The 19,839-nt window shown below is 49.3% G+C and overlaps 3 protein-coding genes across 3 annotated transcripts; 2 read left to right on the top strand and 1 right to left on the bottom strand.

Annotated features, from left to right (window-relative positions):
- The first annotated feature begins 1,009 nt into the window (after window positions 1-1,009).
- USP30 (ubiquitin specific peptidase 30) lies at window positions 1,010-12,131 on the top strand. The gene is given in 13 exon segments (XM_050318653.1): window positions 1,010-1,605; window positions 2,104-2,286; window positions 2,871-2,974; window positions 3,840-3,938; window positions 4,539-4,581; window positions 4,843-4,937; window positions 5,694-5,753; window positions 6,758-6,844; window positions 7,352-7,432; window positions 7,782-7,983; window positions 8,609-8,677; window positions 8,680-8,719; window positions 9,570-12,131. Coding segments are annotated over 13 exon segments (1,413 nt in total). The 5' UTR covers window positions 1,010-1,505; the 3' UTR covers window positions 9,820-12,131.
- A 365-nt stretch (window positions 12,132-12,496) lies between these two features.
- ALKBH2 (alkB homolog 2, alpha-ketoglutarate dependent dioxygenase) lies at window positions 12,497-14,545 on the bottom strand. Its single transcript, XM_050318655.1, has 3 exons — window positions 14,291-14,545; window positions 13,393-13,591; window positions 12,497-13,256 (listed from the first exon to the last, which is right to left on the bottom strand). The coding sequence occupies exons 1-3, from the start codon at window positions 14,490-14,492 to the stop codon at window positions 12,905-12,907; spliced, it is 753 nt and encodes a 250-aa protein (XP_050174612.1). The 5' UTR covers window positions 14,493-14,545; the 3' UTR covers window positions 12,497-12,904.
- A 164-nt stretch (window positions 14,546-14,709) lies between these two features.
- On the top strand, window positions 14,710-19,611 carry UNG (uracil DNA glycosylase). Its single transcript, XM_050318767.1, has 7 exons — window positions 14,710-14,799; window positions 15,081-15,551; window positions 15,634-15,729; window positions 16,494-16,591; window positions 16,999-17,087; window positions 17,632-17,810; window positions 18,313-19,611. Exons 1-7 carry the CDS (start codon window positions 14,710-14,712, stop codon window positions 18,451-18,453), a joined length of 1,164 nt encoding a protein of 387 aa, XP_050174724.1. The 3' UTR covers window positions 18,454-19,611.
- Window positions 19,612-19,839: the final 228 nt, after the last annotated feature.

The following is a 19,839-nucleotide window of genomic DNA, read 5'->3' as shown; positions in this document are numbered from 1 at the left end:
CGGCTCGGTTTGGCACGGCTGAGCTCGGCTCGGCATGGTTTGGCTCGGGCAGGTTAGGCTTGGCTGAGCTCAGCGCGGCTCGGCTGGGCTGGATTTAGCTCAGCTGGGATCTGTTGGGCTCAGCTGCGATCACTTTGGCTCGGCTGGGCTGACCTGGATTTACCGTGGCTAAACTGAGCTTAGCACGGCCCGGTTTGGCTCAGGTCGTCTCAGCTGGGCTCGGCCCGGCCACGGCTCCGTGTCCCTGAACAGCCCCGAGGGCTCCGTTAAAGGGGTCTCGGGGTCCCGCAGGACCGGGGGTGGTTCGGGATGTTGGCTCGAGCCACGGAATCCCTGCGGGTGGAAACCCCCTGGGATCCAAGCCCTCCTCCCCCGTGCCCGTGTCCCCAAGTGCCACCTCCGGGGCTGTCACACCCCCCGCCACGGGGTGTCCCCGGACGGCCCGTTCCAGGGGGCTTTTCCCGAGATCCAACTGAACCTCCCCCGGCATCACCGGAGCTTTGGCACCGGGCGGTCCCGCCGCCGCCCCGGGGCTCTGAGCCCCCTCCTCGGGGGGCTGCGGGGCCGGGTGGGGCGGGGCCGTGGCCCGGGACACCGGTACGGACCCGGGACACCGGACCGGGCCTGCCACTGTCGGTACCGGTCTGTCACCCCCGTGCGGGCCCGCCAGGCCCTGTCTGGGGCCGGTCCGGGCCCCGCTCCCCGCAGTCCCCCCCGGTGCCGCCCGCGCCCCTCCCGCCGCCGTGGCCGGTGCCGCGCAATAACCGCTCCCCCCCGCGCCGCTTCCGGCTCCGCCCGCCCGGTGCGCCCCGCGGGCCGGTCCCCCCCGGGTCCGCCCACCCGCGCGCCCGCGTTCCGGCGCGGCCATGCTGGGGCTCGGCGCGGAGGGGCCGGTGCGGCGGCTGCTGCGGGCGGGGGAGGGGGCCAGGTGTGAGGGGAGGGGACAGCAGGGACGGGGGAGGGCGCCGGGGGTGACAGGAGGGGGCCGGGACACAGAGGACAGGGCCGGGGGTGGCTGGGGCGAGCTCTCGGCCGAGCCCTTCCTTTCCCTTTTCCCCCCTCGCTTCTCCCCGTCCCTTTCTCTTCCATTTCCCCCATTCCCTTCTCCCTTTCCCTTCTTCCCTACCTCTCCCCTTCTCTTCCTCCCCTCTTCTTTCCCCTTACCTTCTTCCCTTCTCCCTTTGCCCCTTCCCTTTCCTCCCCTGTCGCTTTCTCCCCGTTCCCTTCTCCCCTTCCCCTTTCCCCGTTCCCCTCCGCGGCCAGCCCGTGTCTCTCCCGTGGCCGTGCCCGTTCCCATTGGCATTCCCGTTCCCATTGGCATTCCCGTTCCCATTGGCATTCCCGTTCCCGTTGGCATTCCCGTTCCCATTGGCATTCCCGTTCCCACTGGCATTCCCGTTCCCGTTGGCATTCCCGTTGCCATTGGCATTCCCGTTGCCATTGGCATTCCCGTTCCCATTGGCGTTCCCGTTCCCATTGGCGTTCCCGTTCCCAGGCACAGGGCGATGCGGCACTGGGGCGTCGTGGGGGGCGCGGCGGCGGCGCTGGCGGCGGGGCTGTACGTGCTGTGGGGGCCCATGGGCGGCAGGAGACGGCGCCGGAGAGGTACCGGGAATGGGAATGGGAATGGAGGGGTACTGGGAATGGGGTTGGGGGGGAGGACGGAACCGGGAATGGGGCTGCTGGGTTGCTCAGCCCGCGTGGTTCTGTCCGTCCTGCACCTTGGCAGGGCACCTGTTTCCCTTTCCCGCTGCCGGAGGGCGGGCTCAGATGGGGTTTTGGGAAGACGTCCTTCCCTGTGAGGGTGGTGAGGCCCTGGCACCGGCGGCTCAGAGAGGCTGTGGCTGCCCCATCCCTGGAAGTGTCCAAGGCCAGGGTGGAGCATCCTGGTCTCGTGCAGGGTGTCCCTGCCCGTGGCAGGGGGTGGGACAGGGTTATCTTTAAGTCCCTTCCAACCCAAACCAGTCTGGGGTTCTATGAAATAACAAATAAGACTGAAATGATTTGGTTTCCACGCAATTATAACACCTAACACAACATTCCTACACCGACGGATGGTATGTTTTTTTCCCGGAGTTCATGGTGTAAACTCTCTGTTTCTAGGGCTTGTCCCAGGCCTCCTGAACCTTGGAAACACGTGTTTCATGAACTCCCTGCTGCAGGGCTTGTCCTCCTGCCCCTCCTTCATCAGGTGGCTGGAGGAGTTCACAGCCCAGTACAAGACAGAGCAGAGCAAGCCCCAGGAGCACCAACACCTTTCAGTCACTTTGCTGCAGCTCCTCAGAGGTATTGGAACATTTTCCTCTTGTGGTAAACTAAGAATAAAATATTTATCAGAAACATTATCATTTTTAGCCTTTTTTTCCCCCAGGAAAGTAGTTCCTCTGGTTTTATTACCTACTTAATTTCCCTCTGTAATTTTGAACCCTTTGGCCAAGCTCAGCCACCTTTCACAGAGAGACAGAATTCTGTAAAAAAAGAAGTCATTAGCAAAGAATTCAAGCATTTTTTCCAGGATTTAAATTTTCAAAAAAATTTAGATTATTAAGTGAGATACTTTGGATGATTTTAGATAAGAACATTAAAGCCTCTGAGCTTGAGGTGACTCGTTTCAGACTTGTCCCTGCGCTAAATTCATCTCAGTCACATTTTCAAAATGAATTGGCTCTCTCTGGCTTCTCTCACAGGGGTTTGGTTTAAACGAAATCCCTTGGGATTTCTGTCTTGGGATGTTCCTACTGAAATGGTGTCAGTGAACACGTGCATGGTGTGGGGATGGGGGGCTTTAACTTAGGGTTTGTGGGCTGTGAAATAGCAATTTCCCCCCATTTCTGGCTCCCCTGTGACATCTGTCTGTGCCCTGTCCCCAGCTCTGTCCTGTCAGGAGGTGACAGAGGACGATGTGCTGGATGCCAGCTGCCTGCTGGAGGTGCTGAGGATGAACAGGTGGCAGATCTCCTCCTTTGAAGAGCAGGTGAGTCAGGGAACATTCCTGGTGTTGCCCCTGGCCAGGGATAACGGACCTGGAGCTCTGGGACCAACTGCTCTGAGTGTCAGAGATGAGTCCTGCTTTAAAAAGGGATGGGAAATAACCACGGGATTGAGGGATGGGGTTTTCAGTTTGCTGGGATATTTCTCATGGAAAGCCTGGCTGCTTCCAGACCTCAGGATTACCTTCAGACTTGGAACAGCACAGCCAGGAATATTAAACCACATTAAACCAGCAGAGATCCAGCCCTACCTTACCTATGGCTGATGGATCTGTGCTTTGCTTCCAGGGATGGATTCCACTCACATTTCCCAATTTTCTTACTTTTACCATCCAAGGTTTCTAATCTTTCCAGGATTTCTATTCCTTGTCAGTGTTTCCAGCCCTGGGTGCAGTTGGTCAATGAACTCCATCAATATCTCACTCATAAAATACATTCTGTATTTCCAAGGGTAGATTCCAATTAAGCTTTTACTGAATTAGGGAAAACAGGAATTTGGGCTTATATTCCTCCAAGTATTTTAGTTTCTTTTGAGTTTATATGGCCCAGAATATCTTTAATACTCTGTGCTGTTATAGAGCTTTTTGGCACAACAGCAGGTGCACAATGGGTGTAATTAATATATTTAATATTAAATATTCATTTATATACTATTATCCATTGGTATTATTATATCTATATGTGTGTATTATATGATCTTACTTATTTAGTAATATTCATTATATATTTATATTATACTAATAAATACATAAGGTGGGCTCTGAGCTGTGATTTTCCCCTAATTTCCTGGGGTATTTCAGCCCTCCTAGGGTGTGTTCTGATGTGTTTTGGTCCTCACTGTATTCCCAGGATGCCCATGAGCTGTTCCATGTCCTGACCTCTTCCCTGGAGGATGAACGGGACCGGCAGCCCCGCGTGACTCACCTGTTCGATGTGCACTCCCTGGAGGTGACTCCTTTCATTCCATCAGCAGGAGGAGTTCCTGGAATCTACCTGGATTTTTATTATGTTCACAAAGCTGCTCTTTGACAGAAATTAATCCATATGTCAGGCAGTTTAAAGAATGAAAGTGTCTTTGAATTTACACTGATCCCACTTTCCTGAGGGTTTTGCATCCCTAAATCCACTGAATATGGGGATTTAAATACTAGCACAGAGCAGGTGTCCATCTCAGCAGTTACTCTTATAGTGAAAAAGGTTTGAAAACTGCAAAATGGACATTTATGGAGGTAAAATTTATCTTATCCTCCAGTTCAGTGATAAACTTGATGGAAAGTTTCTATCTCTTTTTGCCTAAAATATATATAAAAGTATATAAAATTTCATATTTTAGTGCTGTGAGGCAGAGAATTCTGCAGTTTAATTATTCATTTTATTAACAGTGTAAATTATAAATTTGTTTTGTGCCAGGTTTTTTTGTTCTTCAAATAAAAAGAGCCACTAAAACTCCCACAGTTGTTCTAATGCCAGGAAAACCAATTAGGGATGAAATAGGAACATATTTAATTGTTTCTGAGGTTAATGAAATCCTTTTATCTTCCTCTGTAGCAAACAGAAACAACCCAAAAGCAAATAAGCTGCAGAACAAGAGGTAGGATTTTATTCATTCTGGAGTATGAATATTCATGGAGGAGTTGCTTTGTTTATTAAGGGGATAATATTAATTGTTCTTTGTCTGTATTGGGCTGAAATACACCTCAGAAATATAAACAACCCCCCATTAATTATGGGCAGTGGGACAGAACATGCTTTGGGGCAGTCAGTTTTGTTACTGTGGGGCAAAAACGTGGAGTTAGAGTGATGAACACGGATGTATGGAAAACAAAAGGGTAATTGCAACTTTGTGTTGCAGGATCTCTTCCCCCTGTGTCAAACCACTGGAAATCTCAGCATCCTTTCCATGGGAGGCTGACCAGCAACATGGTTTGCAAACACTGTGAGCACCAGGTACAAAACCAGCTGGTTTTATGTATATTTATTTATCTATTCATTCAGATATCTATTTATCTATCATCTAAATTAATTGAATGAATAAATATATATAAATATATATACATATATATAAAATGCATGGTGTGCAAATATATAATTTATATGTGCTTTTATAATATATTTATATATGAAAAGTGACTTAATTTTATTTATTTGGTGTTGGTGCAGAATGAGAATTTATCACTATTTATCACTAAATATACTGAAGGAAATGAAGTGGAATCCACTTTGTGGGGATAAAAGCTATCTCATCAAACAGAAGAATAGCTGCCTTCTTATATAATTTAATTGATAATTAATTAATAATATTACCTGACAATCCCCTCCCAGGGGTAGTGGTTTAGGGCTTGCTGTTCATTCAGCAAGTACTAAGATTGCAAAGGGGAATTAATTTGCAGTCCAGTTATCTGGAATGAGGAGTTGGAGATAACCTGGATAAAGAAAAGAAATACAGAAGACCAATCTCTTTTATAGCTCAAACTGTAGGAGTTCCTTTGTCCTTTTCCTTCTCTAAACCTTGCAAACAAATTTAAAGGAGCAGGAAGAGTGGTGTTCCTGGTGCTGTGCTTGGGAAATGGGGGGGTTGGATCCCGTTCCACCAGGGAATTATGGATGGCACAGGGCAGATGTTTATCCTGTAGATAGAGTTTAGTTTTTGCCTGGCCTGACCTGAGTTCTGGCTCCCTTGATATGTGGGCTGTTCTCTTGCAGAGCCCTGTGAGGTTCGACACCTTCGACAGCCTGTCCCTGAGCATTCCAGCAGCTGTGTGGGTACGTATCCCCCGGTCCAGGATCCAGCCTGGTCCCTTGGCATCGTGGCTTTCCCTTCTCTAGTGCCTTTCTCAGGTGCTGCAGCCTCAGAGTAAGTTTAGAGCTACTTTCAGGAGTTTCTTTTCCTGCCTTTTTATAATCCTGTGGTGCTGCTGCAGGACAATGAGTACAACAAACACAGGGACAACAGGAGGGTTTTCTGTTTCTCCTGGTGAAGGGTTTTGTCCTTCCTTGGATTTGATCACCTCCCAGGGGCTGCTTCCCACTGTGGGAAGGTGCCCTGCAGCTGCTCTCTCTCCCTGTTCACACCTTACCCCCCACAGGCTTTTCCATGCGGTGATTTCAACTGGGAGTTGTTTCCATTTCTTTTTGACTCTGATAAACTTCGAATGCCAAAACACCGCAGATTTCGGGGGGCAAAATGTGCAGGATATTTTTGGACTTTAACACTTTGTTACTTCATTTCTGGTGGTGGCTTGTCCTCCCAGACACGGAGCAACTACTTGCAGTCATGGAAGTTCTGATTCCTGCCTGCAGAGTGCACCCCTGGACAGCCAGGATTGGGATTTGGACACATCTTGTGCTATTTGGGTTTTGGTTTATACCGTCAAAGAGGATGATGCCCTTCACCCCTTGCAGTGGGGTGGGACAGGAAGGAAGCCTAAATGCAATTAAAAGCTGTATTTCTCCTGTGTAGAGGCTCAAAGAACACAAAGTGACTCCTGAACTGGTGGAACTAGAGAAAAATAGGACAGGGATCTGTGGTTTAAAACCCCAGCTGTTCTGACCCACAGCCTGCAGTGTTTTCTATGTTTAATCCAGGCTAAGGAAGGATCCCCACAGTTACATTACCAGTCTTCTACACCCAAAGCCATTTAGGCAGGTTTTTTAAAGAAATAACTGTGCAATTCTGTAGTTTCTCCGGAAGAAATGATTAAAAATCCTTTCCCAGAATTCAGTGTCTGAGATTCCTGCAAGTAACTTTGGGTTTTCTTGGCACTCAGGGCCGTCCCATGACACTGGATCACTGCCTCCATCACTTCATCTCCTCGGAGTCTGTGAAGGATGTGGTGTGTGACAACTGCACTAAAGTAGGTCATTGGAATTTCTACAGCCTTTGAGCTCAGTTTTAACCCTGCTGACACAATTCTGCCTTCAGTTTTCAGCTCCTTTTCATTCATGACTTGAGGGAAGTCTCTGACCTGCCTGGGATTTCAAGTAATTAACATGGAGTTCTTACCTCAAGGAATATTTTGAGGCTTTATTTATTACTACTATTACAAAACTTAAAAGTATTTTGTTCTGTAGTTGCCAGGTATTATTTAGATAATACTTGGGATGTTTATTTGTTCTGGTATTGTTTGAACACAAACAGAGACGCCAGTCTGGAGGTGGGGTTTGTTCTGGAAATGTTTCTGCTTGATTTTGGTTTGGAATTCTGATCCTTTAGGATAGGCCAGGAATTCTGAAGAAATTCTTAGGTGTAATTAATGCACTGAGCCCAGGTCTAGACAGACAATTTGCAGACCTGCACTATGATGTGGAATTGGACACAGCAATAACCAAATGGCCTTATTTTATTTCCCCTCTGATTTCAGATCCAGGCAGAAGGAATTCTGAATGGACAGAGCATAGAAAACCAGAGAACAACATTTGTAAAGCAATTAAAGTTAGGAAAGGTAAGGCAAACTAACCCTCCAAACCTCTTTCTAAATCCTGTTATACAGTAACTTCTTTCTTTCATGTGTTGCTTCATGTCCATTTCTTGCTATTAGACCACTGTAATGTTTTACTTTTAAAAGTAATCTCATTTGGCAAATATTTGTGGGCATTGAGGCCTCAGTTCAACCAAACATTAAACTCTAAAGCTTGAAGGATGTGAATATTCAGGGACACTGTTGCCACTGAGCCCACACAGAGACAAGGGAACAGCTCAGGGATGCATTTCCTTGTCCCCTGGACTTCCCACCTGTTTGTTTGCAATTAAAATGTGTTCTGATCCTCCTTTCCCATGGGATATTCCCGAAGCTGCCCCAGTGCTTGTGTATCCACCTGCAAAGGCTGAGCTGGTCCAACCAAGGCACTCCCCTGAAGCGACACGAACACGTCCAGTTCAATGAGTTCCTGGTCATGGACATCTACAAATACCGAGTTCCTGTGCAAAAATCCAGCCACAAAACCCCAGAGGAAACCCCTGGAACAAAGGATGGGACAGCAGTGAAACCTCCAGGTACTTTGCCAATAAAATATATCAGGTATTTGCACATTTGACTGAGAAAACATTCTGGTATGCAGAATGAATAAAAGAGCAGCATCTTCACATGGATCTGTGCAAAGAGGGCAGGGAAAAATCCCTTTCCCAGCCACTGTTCCAAATCTACAGTTCAGTTTTGGTCATTTAATTTGATCCCACTGAATATTTTTTTAAAAAACCCTTATAAAAAATAGCAGAGAACTCACATGTCTTATGTTCAGATGATGAAGGAATGCTGAACTTGGAATGTGCCAGGGTTTTTCTTGTTAGTGGTCTGTTCTAAAGGCTCCAGGACAAGCAGAGAAGGAATGCTGGGAATGGCAAATTCCTGAATAACAGTTAGAAAATCCAGCTGGAGTAGGGCTGTCCTTTAGGCACCTCAATAATCTGTTCAGTTGGGATTTTGTAAACATGGTAATTTTTATATTTGTCATGTAAAAACAATCACTGCTGTGCTTGGATATTGCAGTCCTCTGGATCTGGAAGGGAGTGTGATGTGTAAAGAATTAAAATAAGTAAAATACAGTATCACAAGTGCTGTTATTAGCAATATAACAGTAACATTTATGTTAAATCACTGAATTTCACCTTCCTCTGGCAGAAGCAGAACAAAGCCCTGGTACCAAACCACTCTTCATGAATGGTGCCTCCTCCTCCTCCTCGTTTTTAATGCCCCGGGAACTTTTCCACTTGCTGCATTCCCTGAGTGCAGGTAAGTTAGAGATTTGTACCCTGTCTGTCCTTCAAATTGTCTTCCTTTAGTCTGTCATTGTCATGAGGCTGCACAGCACAGAATTTAACATCAGTCCCAGCTCCTATGCTTGTCTCTCAGCTGATTTTTAGTAGTTCTTTTCTCCGCTAGAAAAAGGGAGAAGAGCATTTTATAAGGAAAACACAAAATCCCCTTTCTCTGGTTCATGGTGCAGTAAATCATCCCTCTGAACATCCATAATCTCATTCTTGCTGTTTTCCTCTACCCCTTCATTTTTTCATTTTACTCTGATTTTAAATGATGGCAAGAAAAGCATAGATCTCTGAGAGATTTCCTTTGAACATTATCCCTAACAAGCTCGAGATCCTTTACAGATTTCTTTCAAACATTATATTTAAAAAGCTGGCGATCTTTTGTAGATTCCTTTCAAATATTATATTTAAAAAGCTGGCGATCTTTTGTAGATTCCTTTCAAACATTTAACAAGCTTGAGATCTCATACGTTTCTTTCAAACACTGAATTTAATGAGCTTGATTTCAGCTGCACCTGCCATGATTCTACTTGGTGAATCAGCCTTGAGGCTCCTCCTGATAATCCTTTTTCACAGAATCCCAGAACCGTTCAGGTGGGAAGGGACCTTAAAGCTCACTGAGTCCCACCCCTTGCCTTGCGCAGGGACGCCTCCCACTAGCCCAGGTTTCTCCAAGCCCCTGTCCTTGAACATTTCCAGGGGTGGGGCAGCCACAGTTGGAGCTGGAATTCCACCTGTGGAGCCACATCTTTGTTCCAAGAGCGGTGGGGGGGTGCCGCGGTGTGTGTTTGCCCCGTGCTGACGCTGTGCTCCCGCAGCGCGCCGCTGTACCTGTACCGGCTGATGGCCGTGGTGGTGCACCACGGGGACATGCACTCGGGGCACTTCGTGACCTACCGGCGCTCGCCGAGCCCGCGGGGGGCCCTGGCGGTGCCCGGGCAGTGGCTCTGGGTGTCGGATGACTCCGTGCGCAGGGCCAGCCTGCAGGAGGTGCTGGCGGCCAGCGCGTACCTGCTGTTCTACGAGCGCGTCCACGGCCGCGCCCCGCAGCGCGGCCCCGAGGAGTGACCCCGAGCCGGGACTGCACCTCGCTCAGACTCCTCCCAGCTCCACGTGGCGCCTGTCCTGCGAACACCCCTTCATCCGAGGTCCCCCCTTCCCCGGGAGTTGTGTTTTGTACCAAAAGCCGCGGCCCCAAAGCGTGTGTTAGAGAAGCGTTTGTCGTGCCGGTGATTCTTGTCATCTCAGGCTTCCCGAGGCTGTGTCCCGTGTCCTGACATGGCAGTTTTCCAAGGGAGATGCTCAGTCCTCCACATTTCACTGCAGGTGTTTCGGAAGGGGGAGCCCTGGGAGGGGTTGGTGGGAAGCTGCTGTAGGCAAAGGCAATGATTTAAGAAACCAAGTGCCTTGAGCTTCCTTGAACAGCTGCATTGCCACTGTCTGAGCCCACTGCATGTCCACTGTGTCCTGGGAATGCCCCACCACCATGGGATGAACCAGTGGAATCAGATTTCCCTTGATATCCCAGCTAATCAATCTATCAAGTCAGGCATCTCCACAAACAGCCACAATCCAAAAATTTCCCTGTTCACATAATTTTCCTCACTACTTTAGTTAGCTGTGCATCACAGAAGTCCTTCTGCTGATTCCAAGTGCAGTTTCCTTTTCCCTGGAGATAATTTTTTTCTCTATTAAGAGCTGAAACCTTAATTTATTGCTCCCTCCCTTTAGAATATAGCTGGAATCAGCACACAGACATGTTTGCTAGTGATCAGTATTGTCATTTCCTTCAGCACTGTTGAATACCATTGCTTGTAGCATCGACTACAATTTTAATGCTGTGATTTCCAAGCTGCTGTAAGTGTTCTAGACTTGCCCTTCCCATTTTAGTGCTGGAAACTGCCATTTCCCACCCCTGGGCTGGGCTTGGACTGGCTGGGAATGGGAGCTGAGCTGAGCCCTTGTCTTTGTTAAGTGGAATATCAACAATAGGATCAGCACTGGTAGGCACTTACTGGTCTTGTGAAGCCAGCCTGGGAACACTGATGTCACTGCACCAGCTCCAGGTTGGCCTGTAAATAGAAATAAGGTGAATGCTGCTGCTCTAGACTAATGTGCAAAAAAATCAACAAAACAACAAACAAAAACCCAAACAAAGCAAGGAAGGAGAAGCAGCAAAAATTCTCCTTTAAAATTCTCCTGCTTTTCAATCACCAGGAATAAAGTATGTAGGTTATTTTTAGCTCTTTTCTACCCTTGTAAGCTTGGAGGAGAAAACCACTCATCAAAGCTTTTTCAGTGTGAAACAGCAGCTTAAGTTTTCAAATAACAACTGTCTTAATAGTTTTTTTAGGGCAACTTTGTACCTCATGTGTTCATATTGCTGCCCAAAGCTCGGAGGTGTTTGGAGTTCCTCATAGGAGGCTCCAAACCAGCCAAAGCCGGAGTGGTAATGGATGGATATGCAAAACTCTTTACACAACTCATCATTCCAGAGTATGGAGCACAATTCCTGTTCCAGGTAATGCTCATAGTACATAAATAGCGATAAATCCACTGCTGTACTAGTTCTGGGAAGTCTCCCTGGCTGTGCTAGGCTAGAGTAGCTTGGTTTTAACCTGTTTTAATTTATAGAAAAACAACAAGAAAGCAAACAAAAATAACCTTGAAGGATGCAAAATGCCAAAAAAATTGCCCTGGCCACTGAAGTGAGAGCTGAGAGAGATGGAGAAGGAGCCAGCCCTCCAGAGTGGGAGCACTGGGGTGCAGCAGGAGCTCTGTGAAGCAGTGCTGGGGATCATCTAAAACCATCACACAAAACCTCCCCCTCCAGCAGGTCGACCATTGTACCTCAGAACTCCAACCATTTCCACTGCCAGGAGTGTATATCTTGCAATATCCATTCTCAACACTCTGTTTAGAGGTTTTATCTGCATTTTGGAGTCCAGCTGAGCAGACATTTGGTTTAGAACACAGTCGAGCTGGAAGCAGGGCAGAGGATACGCACACGATGGGCTGTGTCTTGGATTTGTCAGGACAGGGACATAAAGTCACCTCTTACTGCACAGTCCATGTATTTTCTCTTGCAAAGAGCTGCATTTCCCTCAGCTGTGGGTTGTTGACTCTGGAAGCTCCCTCAAGGGCTATCAAGGGGAGGGTTGAGTGGTCAGCATTTGTTCCAGCTTTCTCTGTTAGGAAGGAGGAGATGGAGCAAATATCAGCACCTTAGTCCTGGTCCTGAGCTGTGCAAGTTGTTTGTGAGCCAACCCTCCCCTCTGAGGTCACAGGGCTCTGTGGAGGCCCAAGGCTCAAACCCTGTTACTTGTCACAAGCTGCCATGGTGGAGAACTTGTTAATAAAATGTAAAAAAAAAAAAATAAGAGCCTCCAGGATGCCATCTGTGTGTTTGGGTTATCCTTGTCTCATTTTGTGTGTTATTTAAAAACGTATATTCCAGTCAAACCACTGCACTGCTGTTTGAAGTTGCGTTTTCACTTCAGGGTATTTTTGTAACTGTACAGTAGCAATAAAAAACCAAACTTATTACAAAAGTCACCTGTGTGGGAATTGAAATTACGTGTGGGAATGTCTTGGAACATAATGGAGCCACACTGAAGGCCAGAGCCCGCCCCTAATTCCAGGGTTAACACGGGAATTTCAGCAGCAGAGGAATTCAAGCGGACAAGAGTCACACTCAGCCAGCCACACTGCACTCACTGTGCTCACACCTTAGCACTCCTCCATGTCAGTCTCATTTGTACTTTATTTAAATAAAAAACCAAACAAACTAAAGCTCATTGAGAGAGAATACAGGAAAGTGTCGCGTGCTGAAGAGTATCAGCTTTAAATGATTCCAGCTTGTGATTTATAGTGTTTGTACCTCGAGGCTATGGAGTATTTTGATTTTTTACGAGCACGAATTAGATAAAGATCAGCTGAGAACAAACTTCGTTCTGAGCAAAACAAGGGTATTGTTTATCAAAACTATTTATCAGCAGCATTTCACAGAGGGGGAAAGCCACCTTGACATGGAGATCAGAGGTCACAGGCTTTATTAGCAGTTACCAAGTCCACCATCTCTCTCAGTTCAATTTGCTCATCCAGTCCCTTGGATCACCACAGCCAGTGTTTGAACGAGGAGCCAACAGGTCCATCAGGAACTAAAGCTGTTTTCAGTCAGAAGTCCCTGATGGGTGGACTTTCTGTCCCCAGCCATGACTTTCCTGAAGGTGAGGTTGACCCTGGGGGTGATGACCCTCCTCCTGGGGGGCAGGCTGTGGTACCAGTACACGTTGGTGGGGTAGTTCATCATGAGGAGGCTGCCGTGGGCCAGCTCCAGCTTGATCCGCTCCAGGCCCCGTTTCGCCCCCTTCCTCCTGCAATCCCTGTGCCGGAAGATGAAGTCCCTGCACGCTCCGAAGGACACGGATGCAATGGGGCTGCGGGGAACCAGCTCCCTCTCATCGTCTCGGTGCTCCCCGATGTGGTCCAGGCCATCTTTGTACCTGTGCACAGGGCACACTCGTTAGTTCCACCAACCCCACTAAGTGAATGCCAGCCCTTCAGCCATTTGCCAAGTGCCGCACAAGCTTTTTTCCTTTCATCTGAACCACAAAAAGCTGCTTGATGCAACAGCTGTACCTGTTGATAACGACAAAGTTAAAGGTGTGTCCTGTGGCCTGAGTGACTCGCTCCCGGATGCGGTTCAGGACTGGGATCCATGGCTTGGGATGGAAGGTCACACCTGAGTAAGTGTAGGACAACTCAGGGTCTCCATAGGTCACCTGCTGCCTTGGGATGTTGTGCCACGTGCCAAATATGTGCAATTTTGTCAGGTCACCTGTTTAAACAAGAAACGAGAAGGATCAAAACCAAACCCAAGTCTGTGTTACCTCTGCACAGTCCTACATTCTCCTGGATCTGCAGCTTCTGGGAATCTCCAGACAAGAGAAATGAGGATGCTTATGATAACCCACAAGCTGTCATCCCTGTTCCCCATGTTTCTGTCCTGACAAGGTGGACACTGCCTTGTTGTCCCCCTTAAATGGGATAAACAGAACCAACATCCCCATCACATTCTGCTGTTGAATTAATGTAATAGCACATTTCATGCACTGCCTCTTCCAGCAAACTCCAGCCACCACAGCAGGTTTATCCCAGTTCTCTTAAAACATCACTGAAACCACTTGACAAATGCTTCCAGTGGAGCAAATCCAACTCTGCAGGGTCACACCTGCATTCTTGGCTTCTCAGGGCCAGATTGTGCCAACACCAGGTGCCTGCAGAACACTCCCCAGCTGTGCCCAGGCCCTGGGATCGCTCCGGGACTCACCTTGGGTGGGCTGGGCAGGGAAATGCTTCCCTGGGCAGGGTGGGGGGACGTATGGGGGGCCCAGAGGCGGACACAGAAGGGCTCAGGTTGGAAGGGAGCACTGGAGCTCATCCAGGCCACCCTCAGGTCTCCCAGAGACATCCCTAGGGACGGAGCCTCCGGAGCCTCCCAGGGCAGCTGAGGCTCCCCCGCAGGGGAGGAGGTTACCTTCGAAATACTGCACCTCCTCCTCCAGCTGCTGGAAGATCTCGTCGGCCTCGGCCTTGGGGAAGAGGATGCGATAGTCACAGCACAGCCCCTCGGCGCGGATCTGCCGCGGGGGAGGCCGGCCTGGCCCGGCCTCCTCGGGCCGCCGGCCCTGCCCACCCCCCGCCTGCCCGCGGGGCACCCTAATCACAAACCCGTCCATGGGCGACACCGGGAACAACGTCCCGAGGGAATGACGGAAAAACCGGGATTAACGTCACGAGGATGGCTCCGCCCCCTGCCCCCGCCGGCCCCGCCCCCAGCGCACGCGCGCTGTTTTGGCGCCAAACCGCCGTCCCGCCCTCTCCCGTCGGAGCCGCCGCTGCTGCCCCTCAGTCATTCATTCATTGCCTCCCTCCCTGCCCCGCTCCTGCGCTGCCATGATCGGCCAGAGGACGCTGCACTGCTTCTTCAGCCCCGCGCCGCCCAAGAAGCGCGCCCGGTCCCCGGAGCCGGGAGGAGATGCTGAGGTAGCGAGCGGTGGTCTGGGGGTGCCGGGGAAGGGGAGAGGGGACAGGGGTCTGGCAGCGGCGGAGGAGGTCTGTCTGGCCATATATATATTTGTGTGTGTGTGTGCGTATTTGTGTTTTGGGGGGTCTGGCGGCCTTTTGTGCGGGGGGTGTGAGGAGTAAACACCACTTCCAAATTCCCGCGCGGCTGCACGCGCGACTGAGCTGCCAGTCAAGCGGCCACGCTCCGCCGCCGCCCAATGGACGCCGAAAGGCGCGCCACCGTCACGGTTGCTGGGTAGGAAACCTCTCCGCACGCCGAGATGAGCCAATGGGGAGGAGCGGGCGCTTTCCCGCCGGCCAATAGCGAGCGGGAGCTTTTTGGCTCGCGCCTGTGGGCGGGGCGCGCGCGGCTCGGCGGCCAATGGGCGCGCGCTCGGGGTTTTGCCGCGAACGCTCCGCGTGCGGCGGCGCCGCCCCGGGGCGGGGCCTGTCCGGCCATGGTGGCGCTGATTTCGCTGCTGCGGCCGCGCCCGCTGCTCTCCCACATCCCCCGCGCCCGCTGCTTCCAGGTGAGCGCCGCCAAGAAGGCCAAGGGAGATGAGGCGGGCGCGGCGCCGTCGCTGTCGCTGAGCGAGGAGCAGCAGGAGCGCATCCGCAAGAACAAGGAGGCGGCGCGGCGGCTGCTGGCGCAGCGGAACGTGCCCCCGGGCTTCGCGGACAGCTGGCGGCGGCAGCTGGCAGGGGAGTTCTCCAAGCCGTACTTCGTGGACGTGAGTGAGCGGCCCCCGTGCCCCTCCCCGAGCGGGCGCTGCGCCCTCTCGGCCCCCGCTGAGCCGTTCTTTGTCCCCGCAGCTCATGGCGTTCGTGGCCGAGGAGAGGAAGCGCTACACGGTGTATCCGCCCCCCGAGCAGGTCTTCACCTGGACGCAGATGTGCGACATCTGGGATGTGAGTGAAGCTGCAGGGCTTGGGGAGGGGGGATCGTGGTCTCTCACCGTGAAAATGCAGGTTGGGTGCACAGGCACTTGTGTTCAGTGGTTTTTCCCTTAAACTTCAGTCCCACGGGATATGGATGTTGTTGTTTGTCTCACCTAGCTCACAGATTCTGCCTTCCCTTTCATCTCTGATACCAAAACAGGGTTTTATTGTTTTATTGTCCTTACAGGCCACAGAATTTCCTTTGAACGCCTAGGTGAACTTTTGATCTTTTTTCTAGTCTTACCAGCTTTATCTACTTCAGAGTTTTTGCATCTTGTATGTCCTTTGTTCTTTTAATTAATCTGTAATTAACTATAATTAAAAGCAGACATCGTATGATAATGTCATTTCTAATAAACTGTGTCAAAAATGTCACAGCAAAGATGGCATAAAGCTAAAATAGGATGAAACCTATTTGGAAAATATCTCAACAGGGTATTTTATTGTGGCTCTGAAAACATTGGTCTTCTGCACTCAAATCATATTAATTGTATTCGTAATTTTAGCAGCAAAGCTGTGGTGATATTAATCCTTGGTGTTAGGTGGCGTCTGTGCTCTTTAACTTGTTAATAATGAGATGTCTTGGATTAACTTCAGTTCCTGAGGGGATTGGGATTGGTTTGGCTCTTTTTTATGCCTCTCTTTTAAGATAAAGCTCATTTATAAGCCTTTTTTCCTGTTCTTTTGTGAATAAAGCTGATTTCAATTCAGTGCTAACCAAGGTCTGCTTTCAGGTGAAGGTTGTAATTCTGGGACAAGATCCATACCATGGCCCTAACCAAGCTCATGGGCTCTGCTTCAGTGTCCAGAAACCTGTTCCACCTCCCCCCAGGTAGGACAATTAGCAAAATCCCTTTTGGCCACAAATTATTTGCAGTTCTGTGTTGCTCAGGGCTGGGAGCCAGAAAATTAATGTGAAGAGTTGTGCAGCTACTTAAAATTGAATTGTGCATTGGCTGGAAGAAAACATCACTGCAAATATATAGCTAATTCTGTATAATTTGGTGATATTCTGGATGTAAGTTTGCATTTCTAGTTGTGCTGAGACCTCCTTAAGATTCCAGCCAGCCACACAAAGGGAGTCCTCACTGCCCTGCCTCTGCAAATGACCTTATTATCTTAAGTAATAAGATTAAAATCAATACCTTCTTGCCTGGTGTAAGAGCAATAAGTGGTGCTGCTTGGTCTTGTCTTTAAATATGAACATTAAGAAAACTTAATGGTGTTTTTTGTTTGCAGTTTGGAAAATATTTACAGGGAGCTCTCTACAGACATCGAGGGCTTCACTCATCCTGGCCATGGGGATCTGACAGGCTGGGCCAAGCAAGGTGAGCTCAGAGGCACTCAATAATCTGGTCACTGGGAAGCAGAAAAAAAAAACAGTCTAGAAAACAGACCTGTGGCTGGAAATGATCCATTTGTAGGACAGAACATCAGTACCTGTTGTTTGGCAAGTCCCTTAGAATGAAAATTGAGTGTGTTTCTGAAGGGAAACTGGAAAAATCAGTTAGAATTCTAAAATCCTGGAATGGTTTGTTTTGGAAGGGATTTAAAGCTCCATGCCCTGCCATGGGCAGGGACACCTTCCACTTGACCATCTTGTTCCAAGCCCTGTCCAACCTGGCCTTGGACACTTCTCATGGGTGGAGCAGTCACAGCTTCTCTGGGCAACCTATGCCAGTTCCATCTTCCCACCTCTCCAGGTCCCTCTGGATCCATCCCTTCCCTCTAGGATGTGACCCCACAACACAGCTCAGTGTCATCAGCACTTGCTGAGGGTGCCTTCCATCTAACCTGGCCTTGCACACTTCCAGGGCTGGATTAACACTTGATTTTTTGTTTCCCCCTCTGTCCACATGGTGTATTTCCCAGGAGTGCTCCTGCTCAATGCTGTGCTCACTGTGAGGGCTCACCAGGCCACGTCCCACAGGGAGCGGGGCTGGGAGCAGTTCACGGACGTCGTGGTGTCCTGGCTCAACAAGAACCTGAACGGGCTCGTGTTCATGCTGTGGGGAGCCTATGCCCAGAGGAAGGGCAGCTCCATCGACAGGGTACAGCCTTTCCTTCTCCCTGATTTTTCCCTCAGTTTGGTGGACACTAGAGGGCACCTGCCTTACAGGACTGGGAATTTTCCCTGCCTGAACTCCGTGAATTGAGTGGCCCTTCTGCTCCAGCTTAGCCTTTTCCAGAATTGAGCAAGCAAACTGGAGCAAGTGTAACCTCCTGTTGTCAGCAAAGTGTCCCATTGGGGACAGAGCTGTTTTTCCTAGGAAAAGGCTCATGAATCTGCATAAAATTTGCTGTTGGGAAATGACTGGGGCATTTTTGCTTTACACAGTCCATCTCTGCTCAGTGGGACAGAAGTCTCAGCCTCCACGACTGGTTCTTTGGGTCTCAGGCTGGTATTGGAGGAGGTGTAGAGGGGAAGTCACATGTGGGTGGTGCAGGTGGAGGGGAAATCACATCTGCCTGGGGCAGGAAATCACATCTGCCCGGGGCAGGAGCAGCCGAAAACATGCAAATCTAACGGGCGGTTTCCTCCAACGTTTTCAGAAGCGCCACCATGTCCTGCAGACGGTTCATCCCTCGCCCCTCTCAGCCAACAGAGGGTTTTTCGGCTGCCAGCACTTCTCCAAGACAAATGAATTCCTCAAGAAATCTGGGAAGAAGCCCATCGACTGGAAAGCACTCTGAACCACCTCCTGGGTGTCAGGATTTGGGTGCAGCCCCTGTGTCAGGGGTTGGCTCATTTCTGACAAACTTCTGCTGACCTGAGAATTGTTCTTTGGGTGTTGATCAATGAACAAATGCCTAAACTTTCATTTTATATATATATTCTAAAATGTTTATTTTTCAAGAGCATGTTGGAGTCTTCGATGGACAACTCTGCTCTTGGAGCTGGTCTCAGCTTCATTTGGAGCAAAAAAATCTCTATAAACACCAGACTTCTTTGTCAATTTGTGGTTGTTGTAATGGGAATATTTTTTCAGGCTCTGGTGAAGGGATGTCAGTTCTTACAGGTGAAGCTGCTCAACTTTTGTACGTGCCTGGCTGCCTCCTGCCTCTTTGTCTCCTCCCAGGCAGATCCAGGTTTCCTATTTGGGCATTTGGAGCTGACTCCCTGGGAGGAAAAGAAAGATGCTCTTGGTTTTAGCTTTTTTTTTTACAGATTTATTACAAAAATGGCCTCTTGGGGCTGTAAAGACAATACACTGTCAGGAGTGTTACTTGGTGTATCCATGCTATAAAGATTTTGGGATAAATCCTCCCAGCAGCCAAGGGAAGGCTGTGACCAAGGCTCTGGTCATGCTTTTGAGTTTTTTGTTGGCATCTAGAGAGGAAAACCGGTTTTTAGGTTCTTCCTTGGTGTGCAGATCACCTGGATGATGGTGAGCTGTGCTGACCATGAACCTGGGGGTACCTGCTGATGGCAGCAGCAAAGGTTTGTTCATCAACATCTCCCAGCTGATGGGCTGATAGTTTCAAATTATTTCAGATATTTCAAAGTCTTAAAGGGAACTTTGTGTTTTGCCACCTTAGGAGCAAATTAAAGTTTCCACTACTGGTAGCAATAACTACTGGGACTTCCAGGATGAAGTGTTGGACTTCACAGTCCTGGGTTTCCAGCCTCGTCTTTGACTTTGTAGTTCCTTTAATGGAAGTGAAGTGCCCTTTTTGTTTGGAAATTACAATAGTTTTTATAGAGTGTCCCTGTAAACCTTATTTTGGTATTTGCTCTGAGCTAACACTATCAGTGGTGAAGTTTACCCTGTCTGTGGCCTTGCTGTATATTTTGTTTGCTTGTTTTTTTTCACCAGTTTGTTTTTTTTTAAATAAAAATGACGTTGTTTATGTGGTCTTACGTTGAGGAGGAACAACAACACAGGGAGGGAGGGGAGGCTCTGGTTCTTTAGTGGGTGGAAGGGGGGGATCCCTGTTCCCCTCAGGGAGAGAAACACAGGAGCTTGTCCTTTTCCTCATCCCCGTGACCAGGCACAGGGCCAGGGCACCTTTGTCCCCCAAGGATCGGGTGTCCCGGGCCCGCCCTCCCTCTTTCCTTCCACCCTCATCTCCAGCAGA

Source organism: Myiozetetes cayanensis, unplaced genomic scaffold, assembly GCF_022539395.1.
Source record: "Myiozetetes cayanensis isolate MyiCay16 unplaced genomic scaffold, myiCay2020 scf21, whole genome shotgun sequence".
Taxonomy (NCBI): domain Eukaryota; kingdom Metazoa; phylum Chordata; class Aves; order Passeriformes; family Tyrannidae; genus Myiozetetes; species Myiozetetes cayanensis.
The sequence above is the reverse complement of the archived record's forward strand: the minus strand, read 5'-3'. Positions and strand labels throughout refer to the sequence as shown.